The sequence below is a fragment of the Scyliorhinus torazame genome, chromosome 8 (genome assembly GCF_047496885.1).
Source record: "Scyliorhinus torazame isolate Kashiwa2021f chromosome 8, sScyTor2.1, whole genome shotgun sequence".
NCBI classification, from domain to species: domain Eukaryota; kingdom Metazoa; phylum Chordata; class Chondrichthyes; order Carcharhiniformes; family Scyliorhinidae; genus Scyliorhinus; species Scyliorhinus torazame.
The window spans coordinates 110601649-110621721 of record NC_092714.1 but is presented as its reverse complement, the minus strand read 5'-3'; the positions used below and the strand labels follow the sequence as shown (position 1 = coordinate 110621721).

The 20073-nt window shown below is 45.0% G+C and overlaps 1 protein-coding gene across 1 annotated transcript in view; it reads right to left on the bottom strand.

The window, feature by feature from the left end:
* Nucleotides 1–20073, bottom strand: part of LOC140428037 (glutamate receptor ionotropic, kainate 1-like) — a 547961-nt gene that overhangs the window by 175724 nt on the left and 352164 nt on the right. Inside the window, exon 6 of the mRNA XM_072514019.1 lies at nucleotides 8628–8801. Within this exon, the coding sequence (XP_072370120.1) occupies nucleotides 8628–8801 (174 nt within the window). The remainder of the gene's footprint in view (nucleotides 1–8627; nucleotides 8802–20073) is intronic.

The following is a 20073-nucleotide window of genomic DNA, read 5'->3' as shown; positions in this document are numbered from 1 at the left end:
ATTTTTATTCCTGAATTACTCCAAAAACGTCAATGGATTATGATCAGTATATACAATTGTTTCAGACGAATTGCTGGTAACATAAGTGTTAAATGTTGCAAAGCCAGCACCAAGGTCAAAGTCTCATTTTCAATTGTTGAATACTTCCTCTGGTGATGATTTAATTTATTGGAAAAATATCCAATAGGCCGCTCTATTCCTTCGTTGTCTTCTTGCAAGAGCACAGTACCCACGCATCACTCGCATCGATAACCACCTTGCATTTGGGGTGGCCAACACAGGAGCAGTGGTTAACACAGCCTTCAGGCCATCAAATGCCTGTTGACACTCTGCCGTCCATTGAAATTTGCTGCGCTTCTTCAGCAAGTCCGTCAAACCACGCTGATAAAATTCGGCATAAATTTACGTTAAAAACCACTCATGCCAAGAAATCTCATTATTTCCCTTTGTGTCGAGGGTATTGGAAACTCCCCAATAACTTTTGTTTTCACATCCCGTGGGTCCATTTGACCATGTTGAATTGTATGGGCAAGGAACGTGACTTGGGCTTTTCCAAAGTCACTTTTACCACCAAACCCACCTCCTGAAGTCGATCGAATAACTCCATCAGATGCGTCAAATGTTGTTTCCAAAATCACCAGATCGTCTATGTATACTGCAGTTGGATAATCCTGAAATGACTTTGTTAGTTAACCATTGAAATGTGGCTGGGGCATTTTCCATGCCAAATGGTATAACTTTGAATTGGTATATACCATTTGTAGGCACCAAAGTTGAAATCTCCTTCTGTCTTTCGGATAAAGGTACTTGCCAGTAGCCTTTAAGTAAATCCAGTTTGGAGATAAAAGCTGATTGGCGCACCTTCTCAATGCAGTCCTCCAAGCGTGGGGTAGGATAAGAGTCTGTTCTTGTAACTGCATTAACCTTTCTATAGTCCATACACAATCATTGGGTACCATCCGGTTTTGGTACCATCACTATGGGTGAGCTCCATTGGCTGCAACCCACTTCAATTATGCCATTTTTAAGCATATTTTCAATTTCTTTTTGAACCTGTGCAAATTTATAAGGGTTAAATCTATATGGATGCTGTTTAATTGGAACAGCATTTCCCACATCTATATCATGTAGAACCATTTTAGAACTTCCCAACTTTTCTCCACAAACCTGCCCATGTGATATTAATAACTCTTTCAGGTCAGTTTGTTTTTCTTCTGGAAGGTAACTCAATAATTTATCTCAATTTTTAAGATCATTCTCGTTATCCAATTCAATTTGAGGAATGTCAAATTCAGCCATCTGGATTTGGTTCTTCACTTTGAGTTAGAATTACTAAAACTTCCTCTTTTTGCTCCTTCCCTTTCAAAGTACCTTTTAAGCATATTCACATGACACACTCGGTGAGTTTTCCTTCTAAGGGCATTCTTCCCAAATAATTCACCTCACTCAATTTCATTTCAATCTGATAAGGTGCACAAAGCCTCACTTTTAAAGGTTTACCTACCACTGGTAACAATACTAAAACTTTATCTCCACTGGCAAAACTACAAACGTTTGCTTTCTTGTCCGGTACCTCTTTCATCGCATGCTTTTAAATGTTGTGTAGCCAATTTACCTTCGCTATTTAATCATTCCCTAAAATTTGACACGCAATCCAACAATGTAATTTCAGACAGCTCACTCATCAATTTCTCCTTAATCAATTGGAGTGGTCCTCTTACCTCATGAGCAAAAATTAGTTCAAAAGGATGAATTTGGTTGACTCATTAGGTGCATCCCTAATTGCAAACAGTACGAATAGAATTCCTTTATCCCAATCCTCTGGATAATCTTGACAATAAGCCCTCAACATTGTCTTTAATGTATGATGCCACCTTTCTAACGCTTCCTGCGATTCTGGATGGTATGCAGTTGATTTAAATTGTTTTGCTCCGAAGCTATCCATAACCTCCTTGAATAACCTTGAGGTAAAATTTGATCCTTGATCCAATTGTATTTTTGTGGGTAGTCCATATCTAGTAAAAAATTATTTTTAACTGTGATATTGCATACTGTAATGGCCCCTGGAAACCTAGTAGACACATCCATTGTAGTCAAAAGATATTAATTCCCCATTTTCGTTTTAGGAAGCGGTCCTATGCAATCAATTAAGACCCTTGTAAAAAGTTCCTCAAATGCTGGAATGGGTATTAAGGGCACTGGTTTTATCACCGCTTGAGGTTTCCCTATCACTTGACATGTGTGACATGATCAACAAAATTTAACTACATCTTTATGTAGTCCAGGCCAATAAAAATGTTTTTGTATTTTAGCTTGACTTTTCCTCACTCCCAAATGATCTCCTGCTGGTACCTGATGTGCTACTCGCAAGACCTCCTTTCTATACCCGACCGGCAATACCACTTGATGAACTTCTGCCCACTTTTCGTTCGCCTGCATATGTAAAGGTCTCCATTTTCTCATTAAGAGAACATTTTTAAGGTAATAACATTCTGGTATACACTCAGATTCCTCTTCCATGTATGCTTTCTGATACATCCGTTTTATTTCTATATCTTGGAAAGCACGGTAGCCTTGTGGATAGCACAATTGCTTCACAGCTCCAGGGTCCCAGGTTCGATTCCAGATTGGGTCACTGTCTGTGCGGAGTCTGCACGTCCTTCCCGTGTGTGCGTGGGTTTCCTCCGGGTTCTCCGGTTTCCTCCCACAGTCCAAAGATGTGCAGGTTAGGTGGATTGGCCATGATAAATTGCCCTTAGTGTCCAAAATTGCCCTTAGTGTTGGGAGGGTTACTAGGTTATGGGGATGGGGTGGCGGTGTTGACCTTGGGTAGGGTGCTCTTTCCAAGAGCCGGTGCAGACTCGATGGGCCGAATGGCCTCCTTCTGCACTGTAAATTCTATGATTCTATGATTCTATGATCTTTCTGTTGTAACTCCGCCAACTTTCCTGAACTAAAAATATCCGCCTCATCCTCCACCTGTTCTTGTTTTTTTCCAACCATCTGATCAAAAATTGTTTCTGATAATTTAACCTCAACTTTAACTTCACTCTTTGATTTCGCCTCTTGTCTTAACCTGTGACTTTGCAACCTTGATACTACACAATCAGGATAAATCCCAGGATATTCATACTTCAACAATTCAGTTGTTTGATTTTCCACTGGCTTATCAACCACTGTAGGAATCACACCCACCTGCGATCCAGCTATATCATTACCCAAAATAAACTGTATTCCTGGACAAGATAGTTTCTCTATTATTCCTACTACCACTTCACCACTCTTCACTGGACTTTCCAACCTCACCTTATATAATGGAACGCTACTCTTCTCACCCTGAATTCTACATATTATCGCCTTTTCTGGCAATATTCCTCCCAAACTACATAACTTCTCATCTCTTACCATCAAAGATTGACTAACTCCAGTATCTCTTAAAATTCTGACATCTTTACCCACTCCTCCTGGTACACATGAGTAAACTTTACCCACACAAGTAAATTCTTTAAAGAGATCTGGCACCTTCTTAACAATTACTTCTTGAACAGGCTGTACAATCATTTGCACCTCCTTCGCTTCCCTTGGGCTTTCCTTTACCACTCTAACAAACCCCACTGACTTATCCTGTTTTATCACATCAGCCTTCCCAATGCTTTTCTTCAACCCCCAACACTGTGACTTTACATGGCCTAGTCTATTACAGGAAAAACATCTGAAACTTTTTATTTCTCTTCCACATGCATTCTCACTACATCAGGAATTGAATTTTTAAACTTCTACAAAATTATCATTTCTCTAAGAGCTTGATGCAGTTGGTCTATTTTCAAAGTCCTTATCCACCGATCAAAATTACTCTGATCCTTTCAAACTCCATGTATGTTTGACCAGGTTCTTTCCTTAAATTTCGATACTTTTTTCTGCAGCTTCCGGCACCAGTTCATATGCACTCACAATGGATTTTTTCACCTCCTCATATGTCCCAGATATCTCCTCTGATAGTGATGCAAACACTTCATTAGCTCTACCTACCAACTTTGTTTGAATCAGTAATATCCACAGGCCTTGTGGCCATTTCATTTGTTTAGCTACCTTCTCAAATGAAATGAAAAAGGCTTCTACCTTGTTCTCATCAAACCTTGGCAATGCTTGGACGTATTTAAATAGATACCCACCAAGCCTTCAACTATGACACTCTTGCTCACTACCCTCATCATTATCCTCAGACTGTCCGTTTCTCTTTACCTCTGCCAATTTCAACTGACTTTCACGTTTCATGGCCAGTTTCTGAAGTTCAAAGTCTCTCTCTTTTCCTTTTCCTCTCTCTCTCTTTCTTTTTCACTGATCTGTACCTCCCTTTCTCTCGCTTTTTGTTCTGCTAGGGCTATTCATTTTTTTCCCTATCCCCTTTTCTTTGTCCTCTGTACCTCCCTTGCTCTTTGTTTTTCCCCTCATTTTATATTCAAGCTTCTTTAATTCTTTTTCATGTGCAAGCTGCTTGATCTGTAATTGAATACTTGCCATTTCCAATAATTCTGACGGTGTCTCAGGCAATTTTAAATGCTCAGCTACTGCTGCAATTACCTCTTCTTTTCGTATTTGTTATCTGCAATGTTGCTGCCAAATCTAAAGCCTTTTTTAGTCTCCGTTTGTAAGGTACTATGTGTGACCTTCTCCACCCCCAAAAACTTCTGAGTCTCTGTAAGAGCCATTGTCCACAACTCACTCTCTATTTAAACAAGAATACAACACCTGAAGAGCAAACACAAATATGCTCACCCCTCACTGTCTTTAAGTTCACTAAGTCAACCCAATCATGAAAGATAGACTTTGATCCCATACGAGCCCCCAATTTTGTTATGTGCCAGGGTTTAGAAAACACCAAAGTACATTATAAAGTTCACCTGACCTATAACTGTTTATTGATTTTGGTTATGATAAGCACAAGAGCTTGTCTTTCAGGTGTTATTCAACAGAGTTCTGAGGCGCTTTTAATCAAAAACCTAGCTTTATTCTACAAATTTATTTATCATTTGTATAAAGACACACAGTAAGAACTTTTATCAACTACAAACATAAAAAAAATACATAAGCTATAGTAATCTATGTATAACCCTTAATGAATTCCCCCTTAACTGTTCCAATTTAATAACAAAATCCAAGTAAAACCAGAGACCCCTTTTCGACCAGCAGTTTGAATTCCTTCCAGAAAGCAGTTATCTCTTTTACGTTATCAAGTCGTCTGGAAACAGCTTTTAAATCGAAGATGGAGAGACACTTCTTTCAACCTGTGCATTCAAACCAGTCCAAACTCAAAGTGAAAGTAAAAACTCACAGAGCCACAGCCCAGTTCCACCCACACAATGGCATGACTGAAGCCATGTGATAAGACAAAAACATTTCTTGAAGGGGCACTTGCATGATAGTGACTTTCACAGTTACTGGCAATGGATGTCCTCACAATCCCCATGGCATCCGATTGTGAAGAATCTGATATATGTGAGCCACTTGATCCTAGAAATGCAAATATGTCAGTGACACTGTCTCTTGCTCATCTGCAGGAAAGACATATGTGTCCTGTACAAGTTGTGTTTTACAAGGAACCTTCAAACGATATTTCCAGGAGTCTCAACTCGACATGTGGATTAAATCCTGCTGCTCTCGAGGGCAAATCTCCTGTCCTTGGCGCGCCTGTCGTGCCGTCATTATTTTCTCCTTTTTGTCTCCTGATTGCAGGCGATAATGGAGGTTGCAATCAATGCAGCATCCATCTTTGTGATGGCCTCTCTCTGGAGCATACATGAGAGAAAAATATGAGTCAGCATGAGACTCCAAAGGTCTTTTTTCTTCCCAGATGACTAACGAGTCACTGGTGGATAAAGGTTTTGGTAATAGTGCAGGCAAATAATCAGGTTGTGTGCAGGTCAGTGTGCTTCAATGTTCCCCTCCCCCCTACCCTTTAGATGAGGACATTTTATTTGTTGCCATTTTATTTTGTCAAGAGCTGAGATTATTTTGTGGTGGTGCAGGAGCTGTTGCTGCTCATGGGTGTACCTACAAGAGGATCAATTGTGACCTTAATATGAGGCAGGTCAAGTCAACTAAATGCTCCTGACTGCTTTGTTGCTCTAGAGAATTATGAGGCTGTGACCAAGGGCTAAAAGAAGGTGATCGATTAGTGCCCCTTATCAGTATTAATCTTCATTTGTACCTCTCCTGATTTCCTGCATTGTGAACAAAGGGCTCATAACCTGTCTCAGCTGTGCATCTCAGCTCATCTGAAAATACTTATATCTGTTGTGTGGTCCCAGGGAATGCACCAGCTGAGTTCATCCTCATTTAAATTGCTTGCTGCTCAATCATTTCATGTTATAAGATGATGGTGCTGAGGCCTCAGTCTCAGACCTCCCTGTATGAATGTTCAAATCCCTCCCAAATTCTTGGTGGTGCAGGATGTCGAGGTTTCCCTCACTTCATGACCACTCAATCTTTATACCCAAACCTCAACCCCATTGTGAGCACAAATGTGCCTATGGCCCATCTGGATCTTGACCTTTCCCATCTTGAGGCCTCTGGCACTGTGTGATGTAGAAACACTACCCGCCAACAGTCATGTGTGAGCCCTCCCTTCCGCGCCTCCTTCTATTGTTATCCTCAACTTGTAGACCCTTGTGCTGCTGCAGCCCAATTCCCAGTGCCCATTCCCCGAGTTGTGGTCTCACCGTGCAGCCACTTGAAGCCACCCCCACCTTACATCTGCTTCATCCTTCTCAACCGCGAGAGTGAAGTGCTGTTCGCAGCTGATCCTGATGAAGAATCGTTGTGTTGGGAGGCTACACGAGGTGGGTGAACAAACCTCGTATCCTGGGAGAAGTGTGGTATGCCAGGTCCACAATGCTTTTGCAGTGGTGTAAAAGACATCGGCATAAGTGCAGGTCCAGGAGTTCTTTTAATGAGTATTAATGATATTCAAAAATATGTTAAAGATGTTCCCGATGTCGCACTGCGGGCAACATAGGCCACCATTAGAGTCTATACAGCACCATTTCAGACTGGTTTTACAACGTCGTAGAACTAATTTTTCTCCTTTGGCAACACTTTCCGCTTCCAACCACCATGATGCCTGCCATATGGAGGAAAACATGGGCTCAATTCAACTAAATGGGAACAAAGTCCCATAGAAAGCGCGTTTAGCTACGTGTTTCCCGAAGCTCGCAGCGCTGAGAAACACATGGCTATGCAATGCAACTCGTGTTGCATAAGGGGCCGCAGCTGGGAACGTGTGGCTGAGGCCGCACATAGCCCCGTATTGCACACTGGGGAGCTCCACTCGCAAGAACTCCTCAGTGTAGCGAGAGATCGGGATGCCATTTTAAAAATGGTGTCCTGATCTCCGAGGTTGCCAAAGTGATCCCAGCCCACAAGCACTAAGTGAGGGTCTCCGGCCACCCCTGCATCACCCCCCCCTCCCTCCCAACACCCTTGCAAGGCACTCCTAGCCCCATCACGAATGCAAAAAATGCCTGCTTGGCATCTGGCAGTTCCCATGCCACCTTGGCACCACCAGGTTGGCACCATCACTTGTCAGGCTGGCACTGCCAGTGTGCCCAGATGGCACTGCCAGGGTGCCAAGCTGGCACCAGCAGTGTCAGGGCACCACTCTGCCCAATTCGCATGCAGCTGGGGGCTTCCGATCCACTGGAGACCCCAGGAGTGCCATTCTGCCTGGTCCCTGTTTGTGGGGACCAGTGTTGAACGGCACTCGCCTGAGGCCTCTGAGGCAAAGGAGCTGAATCCCAAAGCTTCAGGTACCTTGGGAATTTGAACATTAGAGTGAGGCTAACTGCCTCGCTGTAATGTGCAGATTTGACAAAAAGTGACCCCGCCCACAATGGCGGGATTCACATCGCAACTTCTCGCGAGATCGCATTGGATCTTACGAGGCGTGATGAGCCTGATAGATCCCGGGAGCGGGATCTCCTGGCTTTCATCGGCCATGCTGTGCCACGGCGAGGTGCTTTTCCGGCGCAGCGTTGCCATTGGACTCGCGCATTATATTGCACAGACTCTTAGAGGCCATTTCTCTATATGTCATTTTCCATGTGTACCTCTCAGAGATGAGATCAAGACATTTGCTGCTTTGTTCCTTCATTTGCACCATCTGGATGAAGACTACCAGAACTAATTTCATTTGTGAACAGCTGTAAAAGGTGCATCATTTCAATTGGTACCTCATTCTTCTTTTCTTTTATCAAATGCAACAGCCTAATGAAGCATGTCTGTCTGAATCATAAGATCATAAATGAGCCCATTCACTTTTGTGCTGCGCTGCCCGACTTGACCATTTAGAATGAATATGACATGAGGTATTTCAGCAGCAAGATCCCGTGGAGACCAGAATGAACACTTGTTAAATAGCAAAAATCTCCACTTGAACAAAATGGACAATCACACGAGTATCAAATGTAAAATCCTTTACCTCTCCCACTCTTTGGCAAAAATCACAATTTGCAGAAATCTGTACTTTAGGGAGAATAGTAAATTCTTAATTTAACAATAACTGTTTTCCCAAGCACATGTTACATCATTTCATACAGAAATCTAAAATTCTTCTGGTCCATTTAACTTACTGTTATCATCCCATCCAGGAGCCCTGTCTCAGGTTTGGGTGGTGCTTGAAGTCGTTCCATGGACCACTTGTCAATGATAGACGCAACACGTGGGTTATCTATATTCAGGAGGCGAAACCCTGTCATATTGACACCACTATATCGATAGGGGTCCAGGTTCAATGCAAACAGATCCTGCAGAGATTGACCGTAAGACAGGCATTTTAATTGACAATTACATTCTACTTAACGATGATTGGTCATAGGATAAAATTACTATGGGTTTATTAAAGAATGCAGGGTCTTACACCTGGGCAGGGTGACAGCACTTCTGGTGATTACAGCCACTGAAATGTTGTTTTACAAATATTCAACATAAATGGACGGAAACACATGTAGCAACCAATTAATTTGCTTTAATTAATACGTTTTCCATTGAGTCGACCCTTCTGCACCCTTTTGTCCTCAGATTATGCTTACTTTAAAGGAGGGAACATATCTCCTCATTTCCCAATGAAAGAATGAGGTTAGAAACAGATACACAGATTTTGTTATTTCACTCACCTTTAATGTTATGTAATGGAGGCTAGCTTATGTTTGACACTACTATAGATAACTCAGATCAGACAATCCTTCTCCTCATAGTTTCAAATCACATTTTACATCCTTACGGGGAGCAGCCGGATATGAATGACATCCGGCATGTTGTTAATCATTTGATGCAGTACAGATTGTGAGCCAGCTCTAATCTCTGTCAAACCAATACACCAAACTGAATATATGCCAACTGCTCTGTTAGTCAAACCAGGGTGAAGTGCAAATTGTATTCAGCACCTAGGTTTCCTTATCCAGCAGGGAGAGAAAATTGTAAATCAACCCTGGGAATGGCTTTGCACTTTGGGTCAGGAGCCCTACATTGGGGTCAAATATGGGTCACGACCCTGCAGATGTTGTTGGGAACAGTCACCTGACATTGATCTTGCCAGATTTGGCCAAATAGTGGCCAGAGGACATGCTTGTCATCCAATTAAGCATAGCAACAGGCTCTTGAAGCTAGAGGGCAAATAGGAGGCTCTCCAGAGTGGAAGGAATGACAGCCTGTTGTTGCAGCTAAGGAACAGAGAGGGTGCCTCCATTTTGAAGTGCCCTCTCGGCAACTTCAGAATTTGAAATAAAAAATTGCCACAGTTGCTGGAATGTTCTTGTTGGATGGTCTAATTTATATTACAAGAATACTTGTAGTTAAAGCTATAAGCAATTTATTAACATTAACTGTGGGTCAAATATATACAAAACAACAGACGAATAACAATATGAACATGCACAAGCAATCTCTCTCCCAGCTCCCTAGTCAGTCTGAGGTCACCTGACTCTAACATTCACTTATATACTTACGAGACTCCTAGTGGTCAGTCGGTGAATTACAGCACAACCATGATATCACTACAGTTGCCACAGAGTCTGCCAGGAAGATCACTACCAGGAAGCTGCCGTACTCCCAACACCACCAAAGGCCTAGAGGCCAATTGGAAAATTCCAATCAAATGGCCTTTATTATAACCACACTTGGGGTATCGTGTGGATTGGGATCGACTACACCCGGTAGAGGAGAAGGTTCAGGTGATTAAGTAACATAGGTAAGCCCCACTCTGGAAAATGTGACAGAGTTATGGTTGTTCTTAGGTCTCATAAACTATTATGGGAAATCTATTCCTGGTGTAGTGACCATCCTCGCCCCACAGCACGCGCTGCTGAAGAAGCACCAAGACTAGCTTTGGAGAACGCCTCAGGAGGAAGCTTTTGCCAGGGTAAAGCAGCAGCTAACATTGTCTTGATTATTGACACATTAGCACCCCTCCAAGCTTCTTTTGGTGATGTGCGAGGCCTTGCCTTACGGACTGGGAGCTGTATTGTTCCACCTCATGGCTGACAGAAGGGAAAGGCCGATAGCACTCGTGTCAAGGACATCAGCCATTGCAGAGCGCAATTACGCCCAGGTAGAAAAGGAATGGCTGGCCGTCGTATTGGTGCCGAAGAAATTTCATTATTATATGTATGGCTGTTGATTCACTATTGTGACAGACCACAAGCCATTGCTAGGACTTTTTAAAGAGGACAATAGTATCTACCTAGATTCAGTGCTGGGTCCTGTTGCTAGCAGCTTTCGAGTACCCTTTAAACATCGACCAGGCATGCAAATTGCGAACGCAGGCGTGTTGAGCAGGCTCCCACTGCCGGCACGTCGCCCCCACCCCCATCTCCCCCGAGAGCCAACAAAGTCATTTCTACACTTAACTTTATGGACACCATTCCAGTCACCGATGCCCAGATACGCGACTGGATGCAAAATGATTCTGTATTGGAAAAGGTATGCCACGTCGTCTTACACAGGGGCCAATACAGGAAGCTACCCAAAGAAGTATGGACCTTTGAAGTCAAAATGCAAAATGCAGGAGCTCAGCGTGGAAGATGACATCCTTCTGTGGACAACTCACATTATGCTTGCACATCAGGACAGATAAGCCATCCTTCAGGATCTGTACAAAGGACATCCAGGTGTCAAAAATGAAGATGCTAGCCCGCAGTTGTTTGTGGTGGACTGGCCTGGATGGCATGATCAAATGATTGGCCCAATTATGCACCAGATGCCAGGAACAGCACAAGGTCCCACCAGCCGCCCTGCTGAATTAATGGGAATGGCCAGGCCGACCTTGGGTGCGTCTACACACTGACCTCGCTGGGCCTTTCCAAGGATCAGTGTTTCTACTCATGGTTGACGCCCATTCCAAGTGGCTGGAAGTCCATCAGATGTCATCCACCATGTTGAAGGCTACTGTTGAGAAGCTACGGCTCTCCTTCAGCACCCACAGCATTCCAGAGGTGCTGGTCACTGACAATGGCACGCTCTTTACCAACGACGGGTTTGAGGGGTCTATGAAGACACGCAGGGTGCAGCACATCCACATGGCCCGTGTTATCCTTCCTTGAATGGGTTGGTCAATGAACAATGCAGACCTTCAAGAGAGGAATGAGGAAACAGACCATGGGGTCTGTGGAGACTACCAAGATTTTTGTTCAGCTATTGGACCATGCCACATGCCACGACTGGCATTGTGCCGGTAGAACTGTTGATGGGCCGGAGGCTCAGGACCCGGCTCAGCCCCTTGTACACTGATATTGGCGGGAAAGTATGACATAGCCAGGACCTGCAGAGGCAAAGCCAAGGCAGGCCGATGTGGACAAAGAGTTTCAAACCAGGGGATGCCATATACATCCAAAACTTCGGGAACAGTGCCCAATAGATCCCAGGGACAGTGGTCAGCAGACAGGACCGGTTTTATACCTGGTAAAGGCACGTGAACGGACGGTGCAGAAGCACCTTGACCACATCAGGAGTATGGGATGAGTGTTAGGCTCTGCCCCACCCGAGGAACCATCTTCCAGCTTTGTTGCCCCGACACATGAAGGACTGTGAGCGTTACCCTTGGCGGTCCAGACACTGAGATGCAAGCTGGACTCAGAAATGGAGACACAGGCATCCGATGCTACCAATGATAACCTGACCAGTGATCAGTCACCAGTGGTGGTACCCCTTAGGCGATCATCGAGGAGACAGCATTCCCCAACACACTATATGCCCCCGTGCCAGCCCTGCAGCCACTGCAAATGCAGCTGTGAGTGATGTGGAGCAGGCGCCCTCCTGCTCTACTTTCTTCAGAGGGCCTCATAGACTTCGGGGGAGGAATATTATAACCCCCACGAGACCCACGGGGACGACCCGATTAACCTCCCCATGGGCCTCGTGGAGTATGAGCTCCCACGCTGAGAGGCGGAGGCTCATCAGTGGGATAGTTAGCTCGCAACATTAAAAGCCGGCCCAGGTAGGAGTCGAGTTGCGGAGCAGTCCCAACTGGGACTGGGACTGTTACTTGTAAATACTTTGCTTTCGGTAATAAACCATGTGCGGGATTCTCCGTAGATCGCTGCCGAAATTGTATTCAGCGATTGGGTGGAGAATGGATTTTCACGCCAAAATCGGGGCTGGCACCGGTTTGACGCTGGTCCGCCAAGCTCTGCCCACTCCAAACTGGCATCATCATGATGCGCACCATTTCAACGGCACATTGCCTGGTCCACTCACGACGCTCCGCCCCTGATGGGCTGAATTCCCAATGGCGTGGGTCATGTGTGGTCCCAGCGGTCGGGAACCGGGCATGCCGGCTGCAGACCGTGTCCAGAGCCACCACACGTGGCCAGGATCTGTGCCGCTGGCTGGGAGAACTGGTGGGGGAGGTGGCCAAGGGGTGTGCTGTGGGGTTGCGGATGGCAGGTTGGGTTTGCACACGGCCGGCGCCATGTTGTACGGTGACACCGCTGCAGGTCATCAGCTGTGCGCATGCGCTGCCCAGGACTTGGCCATTCTCTGGCCATTTCTGGCGCGGGAGACGCCGCTGCTAGCCCTCACCGGTGTCAGAATCAGTGAGGGTTTCATGCCGATCTTTCAGTCTTAAAAGACCACATGGGCTCCACTAGCCCCGACACTGAAACGGAGAATCAGCCCCATTTGTTTGACCCTCCTTTCCGGATTCTTCTACTAAAGCCTTTAAGTTATTTTAACAAGCCACCTGCCACTTCCAGGTGGGAAGCTATTTCCCCCGCACATTCCGATCCAGCCACTAGGAAAATGGCTCGGGAGTGGGATAATACAAGCAAAGAGCCCAAGATTACCCACCTGCCTCTGTTCCCACTTTCTCATCGCGGTGAAAGTCATGCTCCACTTGTCATCCCTCCCACCGCCATACCTATTAGAGTAACCTGCACATTTGACTCGAATGTTAAAGACACATTATTTACACTGCCTTGTACAGTAGCCTGATAATTCTGTCAAGAGGAATTCTAATCTAAACTGTTTTGCATCACCGTTCGCTGTGTTCTTGTCCAAACATGGATAGTTCCATAATATGCTGCCTCGAGGATCACAGATTTCCAATGGCAACATACTATGGCTGCAACACAATTTGATCCTTGAAGGTAAAGCCTTGGGGGTTAGCTTGCACTTCTTCCTCCTTTCTGCATCTCGATCCTTTCTCCTTTTTAGTTCGGAAAGAAGGCATTTTCTTCTCTGTAGAATGATATCGTCGGACAGTCGATGGTCAGGTGTTTCCGTGCTTACAATGTAGTACCTTTACTTGCCATTAGAAATTCTGAGACAGGTGGTGCTTTTGGAATCTTCGGCAATTCAATCAAATCTGTGAAGGCAAGAATAGAATGGTATGTTTTTGAACCAAATGTTATAAATATCAAAGATGACAGTTTATAGAACTGTGCAACATTTTCTTTTATATATATGAATTGTGCACTTTATAAATTAAAAGACACTTACCAGATAAGACAGGTTAATGCAACATTTTAGACTTCAATTATATCCAACCACTCTCCAACAAAGCTTACGGGTATTTTCACTCCCCTGTAGGTACCATTTCATGCTCTTCAATGTGCTCTTTTTGGCTCTTATGCACATCATTAAATCCTTTTTGGCACCAATCCAGGAACTGCTGGATATTTCGTTCAGCTTCGCAGTAACCTCAGGCCCATGTTCTGTGGCTGGGGGCAGTGCAAGACTGCACTGATTGTGCTCAATTTCTTTGTTCACTTCCATTATCTTTTCTGTAATAATGCCACCTTCTGTGGATGTGTTGTGCCCATGTTATCAGAGATGAGGGAACAAAATGGGTCAAGGTCTCCAGTAGTGTTGAATTATTGTTGCCACACAGATAGCCTGGTGGTAAAGGATAGAACCGGAACGAGCCCTGATGCACAAGCTAGTATTTAGTGATATACACTTGAAATTGTGCAGCTCCAATCTAACAACCACAGTTTCAGATTGTTCCAATATATATGTGCACTGGTAAATCCCAAGTCCCTAAATCAATTAAACTCTCAGTTAATATACAATTACCAGTTATCATGTGTAATGCCATGATCTTATTGATCAGAAGCTAATGCATCATTTACATGTTATTACCAAAATTACCATAGTAAGAAGTCTTACAACACCAGGTTAAAGTCCAACAGGTTTGTTTCGATGTCACTAGCTTTCGGAGCACTGCTCCTTCCTCAGGTGAATGAAGAGGTATGTTCCAGAAACATATATATAGACAGATTCAAAGATGCCAAACCAGTTGGACTTTAACCTGGTGTTGTAAGGCTTCTTACTGTGCTCACCCCAGTCCAACGCCGGCATCTCCACATCAAAATTACCATCATAGTGGTTAGCACTGCTGCCTCACAGCTACAGGGACCCAGGTCCGATTCTGGCCTTGGGTGACTGTGTGGTGTTTGCACGTTCTCCTCATGTCACCACGGGTTCCTCCGGATGCTTCAGTTTCCACCCACAGTCCAAATATGTGCGGGTTAGGTGGATTGGCCATGATCAATGCATGGGTGAGGGGAATAAGGCGGGGGTGTGGGCTTAGGTAGAGTGCTCTTTCTGAGGGTCGGTGCAGACTCAGTGGGCCAAATGACCTTGTTCTACACTGTGGAGATTTTATGGATTCTATCCCCCCCCACAACTAATAATTCCTAACTCTCCACTCTATGCTATTATTAAGCACAGAGCTGAAATTCCTCATGATTTCTATCAGTCTCCTGTAGTAACTCTGATGTGGGACGAGTAGAACAACCCGAAAAATAGCAGTCAAGGCAGGTCTCAGCAGATAAAAGGTTTTTTCCAACCTGAAAGGCCTGCCTGATGGTGAAAACTTGTTCATCTCTGACAAGCAAAATGGCTTTGAGATGGAACCAAGGGCAGGGATGCCCTAAACCAACCGTTGCCACTCCTGTGGCACAATTGGGGTGGCATGCTGGCACAGTGGTTAGCGTGCTGCCTCACAGTGCCAGGCACCCAGGTTCAATTCCAGCCTTGGGTGACTGTGTGGAGATTGCACGTTCTCCCCGTGTCTGTGTGGGTTTCCTCTGGGTGCTCTGGTTTCCTCCCACAGTCCAAAGATGTGCAGGTTAGGTGGATTGGCCATGATAAATTGCCCTTAGTGTCCAAAAGGTTAGATGGGGTTACTGGGATGGGATGGGGCGTGGGTCAAGATGTGTTGCTCTTTCGGAGGGTCGGTGCAGACTCAATGGGCTGAATGGCCTCCTTCTGCGCTGTAAGGATTCTATGATTCTATGAATTGGGACCCTGAGAAGTAAGGCATCCTGGCCTTCATGTGGGAAATCCCAGTCCAACGAACTGACCTGGATGTAAAGAAAATAAGATTATTTCTTGAAATGTCTTTCAGGATCCTTCCCCTCAGTCAGAGAGCCAAGGGAAAGCATCATTGAAGTTGGGTGGCCCATGGTCAAAAGTCCCCTTCCCTGCAATGCCAAATGAATGCTGGAGTTCATCTGCATCTGAGACAGATGGGCATTGCAAATCCACCCACAATGGTGTTTGGGCAAATCTTTTGACTCGTCGTGCAAAATCCGAAATACGCAGGGCTGGTGGGCACCACCGGGCAAAATATTGGTGCAACTGCCCGAACTACTGCCTGAAAAGGTTGGGCCCTACCCGTTGCAGTAAGGATTGCCGTTACAACGCACAATATATTGTCAAAAGTGAGCGGCTGCATTTCCAGGAGAGAATTTTAATGAAGGCCAGTTTTATGGAAAATCTTCACCCTTTTTTCTTTTCATTTTAGAAAAGTTGAATGTGGATTTTAGGCTCACCAAGCTGACAAATTAATTTTTTTCCATAAGGGTACCAGCATCGAGCACACTTAAGTCAATAATGGAATCATTTAAAATTTAAGTGAAAGCTTTCTCTGTTCTGGTTTAACATATTCATTTAACCAGCCTCAAAGTATAGCCCCAATTACATCTGGGTGAACAGTGTGAAGTCTACACTTCATAACACCCTGCCCATTGAAATGAACAGGATCAAAGTACAAGCATGGAGGCAAAAACTCCAGCTCATTATTTCTTCGCTTCACTCCAGTCATTCTTGTGGCCATTTGGTTGTGAGACTGTCAACCAAGTGACAAATTCTGAGCTGTTTGGAGCCATGGACTCCCACCCACAATGAGACTAAACTGGCTTCAAGACCAATGCTTACAGCTGGTTATAGCATCAAACCATCAATCCATTAGTTTGACTTTCAATCAAATGTAGATTGGAGAAATAAAAAGTCAGTGTGCCAACACCACGCTACCCAGTTCTCAAGACCAATGCAACTTGCTAAACCTTTTGTCTCGAACACAGAACATGCAGGAAATTACTTTCCGTGCACATTAATGTGTTGGGGTAATGTTAAACATTTCTATATTTATGCTGAGATATTCAATTTCATGCATATTGTAAATGAACTTAAAACAAGACGTAAAGCATGAATGCCACCACGCTTTTCAAGGGGTTAATGCTGACTGCAATTGCTGGTGAAAAATTCCAAGCTGCTGTCAAAAACTAAAATAAGCTGTTCTGGTGGCACAAAAATATGAATGACACAGAAGAACCACCCAGTAATTTACATACGTTTTGACAGGACTGCCGGTTATTTATGTTTTTTCTAGAGTTTGGGCTGGTATTCTAAGTGATTTATTACAGAGAGATTGAGCCTGTGCTGATGATTAGAAGGGTGACAATATATCACTCTAATAGGTTTAAGAGCAACATATGCAGCAGTAATATATCACCGGTCCATAGCTCATTGCAGTGCACACCCTGGGCTGAGGCATAACTAGATGTTATTTATGGCCAATACGAACCACTCCGAAATAAATACCCCCAGTTATATTTTACAAGAACAAAACTAGATAAGAATTTCCAAATTTTCCTGAAAGAGACATTGGCCATCTATTAGGTTAATTTACTGTCTATTAATAGACATCATGTAATGTTGATGTAGTGGTTAGCACTGTTGCCTCAGGGTGCCATGGACCTTGGTTCAATCCTGGCCTCGAGTGACTGTGTGGAGTTTGCATTTTCTCCCCGTGTCTTCAGGGTTTCCTACGGGTGCCTCGGTTTCCTCCCAAAGTCTAAAGATGTGCAGATTAGGTGAGTTGGCCTTGCCCCTTAGTATCCAAAAAATTAGGTGGGGTTACTGGGTTATGGGGATAGGGTGGGGGTGTGGGCCTAGGTAGGGGCTCTCTTTCCAAGGGTTGGTGCAGATTTGATGGATCAAATGGTCTCCTTCTTAATAAATATATTTCATTACAAACATATGTAAAAACAGTAACATATACAGCAATACACTTCACAACTTCACAATCCACAGTTTGTACAATATTTCCACTTTTAACCCCTACCCTCCCCTCTCCTCCCCACGATGAACAGTTCCTCAAACATTGTCATGAACAACCCCTACTGTGTCTCGAAGTCTTCCTCCGACTTCCTCAACTCAAATTTGATCTTTTCCACCAGGGAAAAGTCCCCCAGCCAGCCATCACCCCCGGCGGGGTATCCGACCTCCAATCCAGCAAGATCCTTCGCCGGGCAATTAGAGAGGCAAAGGCCACAACATCGGCCCCCTTCCCCTCCAGCAGCTCCGGCACTTCCGATACTCGAAAGGTCGCCACCATTGTGTCCGGCCTGACCTCCACCCCCACAATTTTAGACAACGTCCTAAATACCACTTCTCAGTATCTCTCCAGCTTCTCACAACTCCAGAACATGTGCGCATGATTTGCCGGCCCTCGCCCACACTTTCCGCACTCATCGGCGACCCCTTGAACGAACTCATTCACCCTCGCCCGAGTCATGTGTACCCTATGCACAACTTGAACTGAATCAAGCACATCCTAATGCAAGAGGAGATTGAGTTCACCCTACGCATCACCTCATACCACAGACCCCAGTCTGTTTCCTACCGCAACTCCTTCTCCCACTTGCTCTTAATCCTCACCACTTGTGCCCCCCACCCCATCCTACTCTCCCCCGACTCGTCCGGGAGCAGCAGTCGCTCCAATAGGGTATAGCCCGGTAACCTGGGAAATGCCCTCCACTCCTTTCTTACCAGTCTCGCACTTGCATACATCGAAATTCAGACCCTCTCGGCAACTCAAACCTCTCCCGCACTCATCCAGACCCACAAACAGCCCTTCCAGATACAAGTCTCTCACCCTCACCACTCCCGCCGCCCTCTACTTTCCTTACATCCCACCCATCTCCCCCGCTTAAACCTGTGGTTCCTGGGCAGTGGCGTTAACACCGACATCCCCTCCAACTTAAACTGTCTCCTCAGCTCATTCCACACCCTGACCATCGAGGGTACCACTGGGTTCCCTGTATACTACCCCGGAGCTAACGGCAACAAAGTCGTCGCCATGACCCTCAAACTGGATCCCCTACAGGACACCTCGCCATCCTAACCCACTCTGCCCACTCCCCTCCCCCACCATTGCCTCATCTTCTCAACGTTCGCTGCCCAATAGTAGTGCAGCAGGTTCGGGAACGCCACCCCCCTTTCTGCCTGTGGCTCTGTAGAGTGACCCTCTACAGAGGGGGGCAGTCACTCATAGTGATTGTCACAGGGGTGGCCCCATAACTGGGCTGGAGATTTTCGAATCTGAAGGGCCAATCAGAGGCTTTCTTGCTTGAAAGGGGCAGCAGGCTGCGATGTAAGGTACAGGGTGCTTCGAGATGGAAGCACACACACACACACACACTCTCCAACTTTTTAAAAGGGTGTTTGCAGCCAGGTGGGCAGGACCCTTAGGCCTCCAGGCCTGTCTGTAGTGGGCCTCTTTTAATTGGCCTGGCACGACTCTTAATGCGCCATGTCAGCTACTTGCTGTGAGTAGATGTGAGTCTTGCTGCCCCACCAATTCCACCTCTGTAAATTGGTCTGGAGGTGAGATCAAGCTGGGAAACCAACATGCACACCAGCAGCGCTACGTTTAGCTCCTGCCCACCTCTGATCCTGACCCTGGCAAGTGCTCAAAATACTGCTCAAAGTTCCCTTCAGAATTTTTGAATGATTTAGGGATGGACCCGGGTAGCTGTATTATGACACTATGCTAATGATGGAACTATTCAACATAGTTCTTGCCATTTTCACCTTGCCATTGCTAATGGCATTGAAGAACACTTCAAATTTAAGAGGTTGGTTCCCTGTTGCAAACAATCAGAAAACAATCAATTCCAGTTGCAAACAGTAAGTTTGAAAATGGGACAATTTATCATTTTTAAAATTTGATCATGTGACATCCCAGTTGTGTTGAAAATGTCGCAGGTGCTCCCCTGTAATATATAAATGCTGCAACTCGGAAAATTGGTCGCAGCCAAGAACACAAATAAAAGCCCAGTGGGGAATGAAGGAGGTCGACATTTAGCTTTGTTAAGGTTCTGTCACCATCTTGACAGAGAAAGAAATAGTGGACAAGTAGTTTGGAAGAGATCTATTTACTGGCACAACATTATCCCAAATTTAACTTGATATCAAGGTGGCAGATTTTGCTTTATAAAGCTTGAGGGAGGG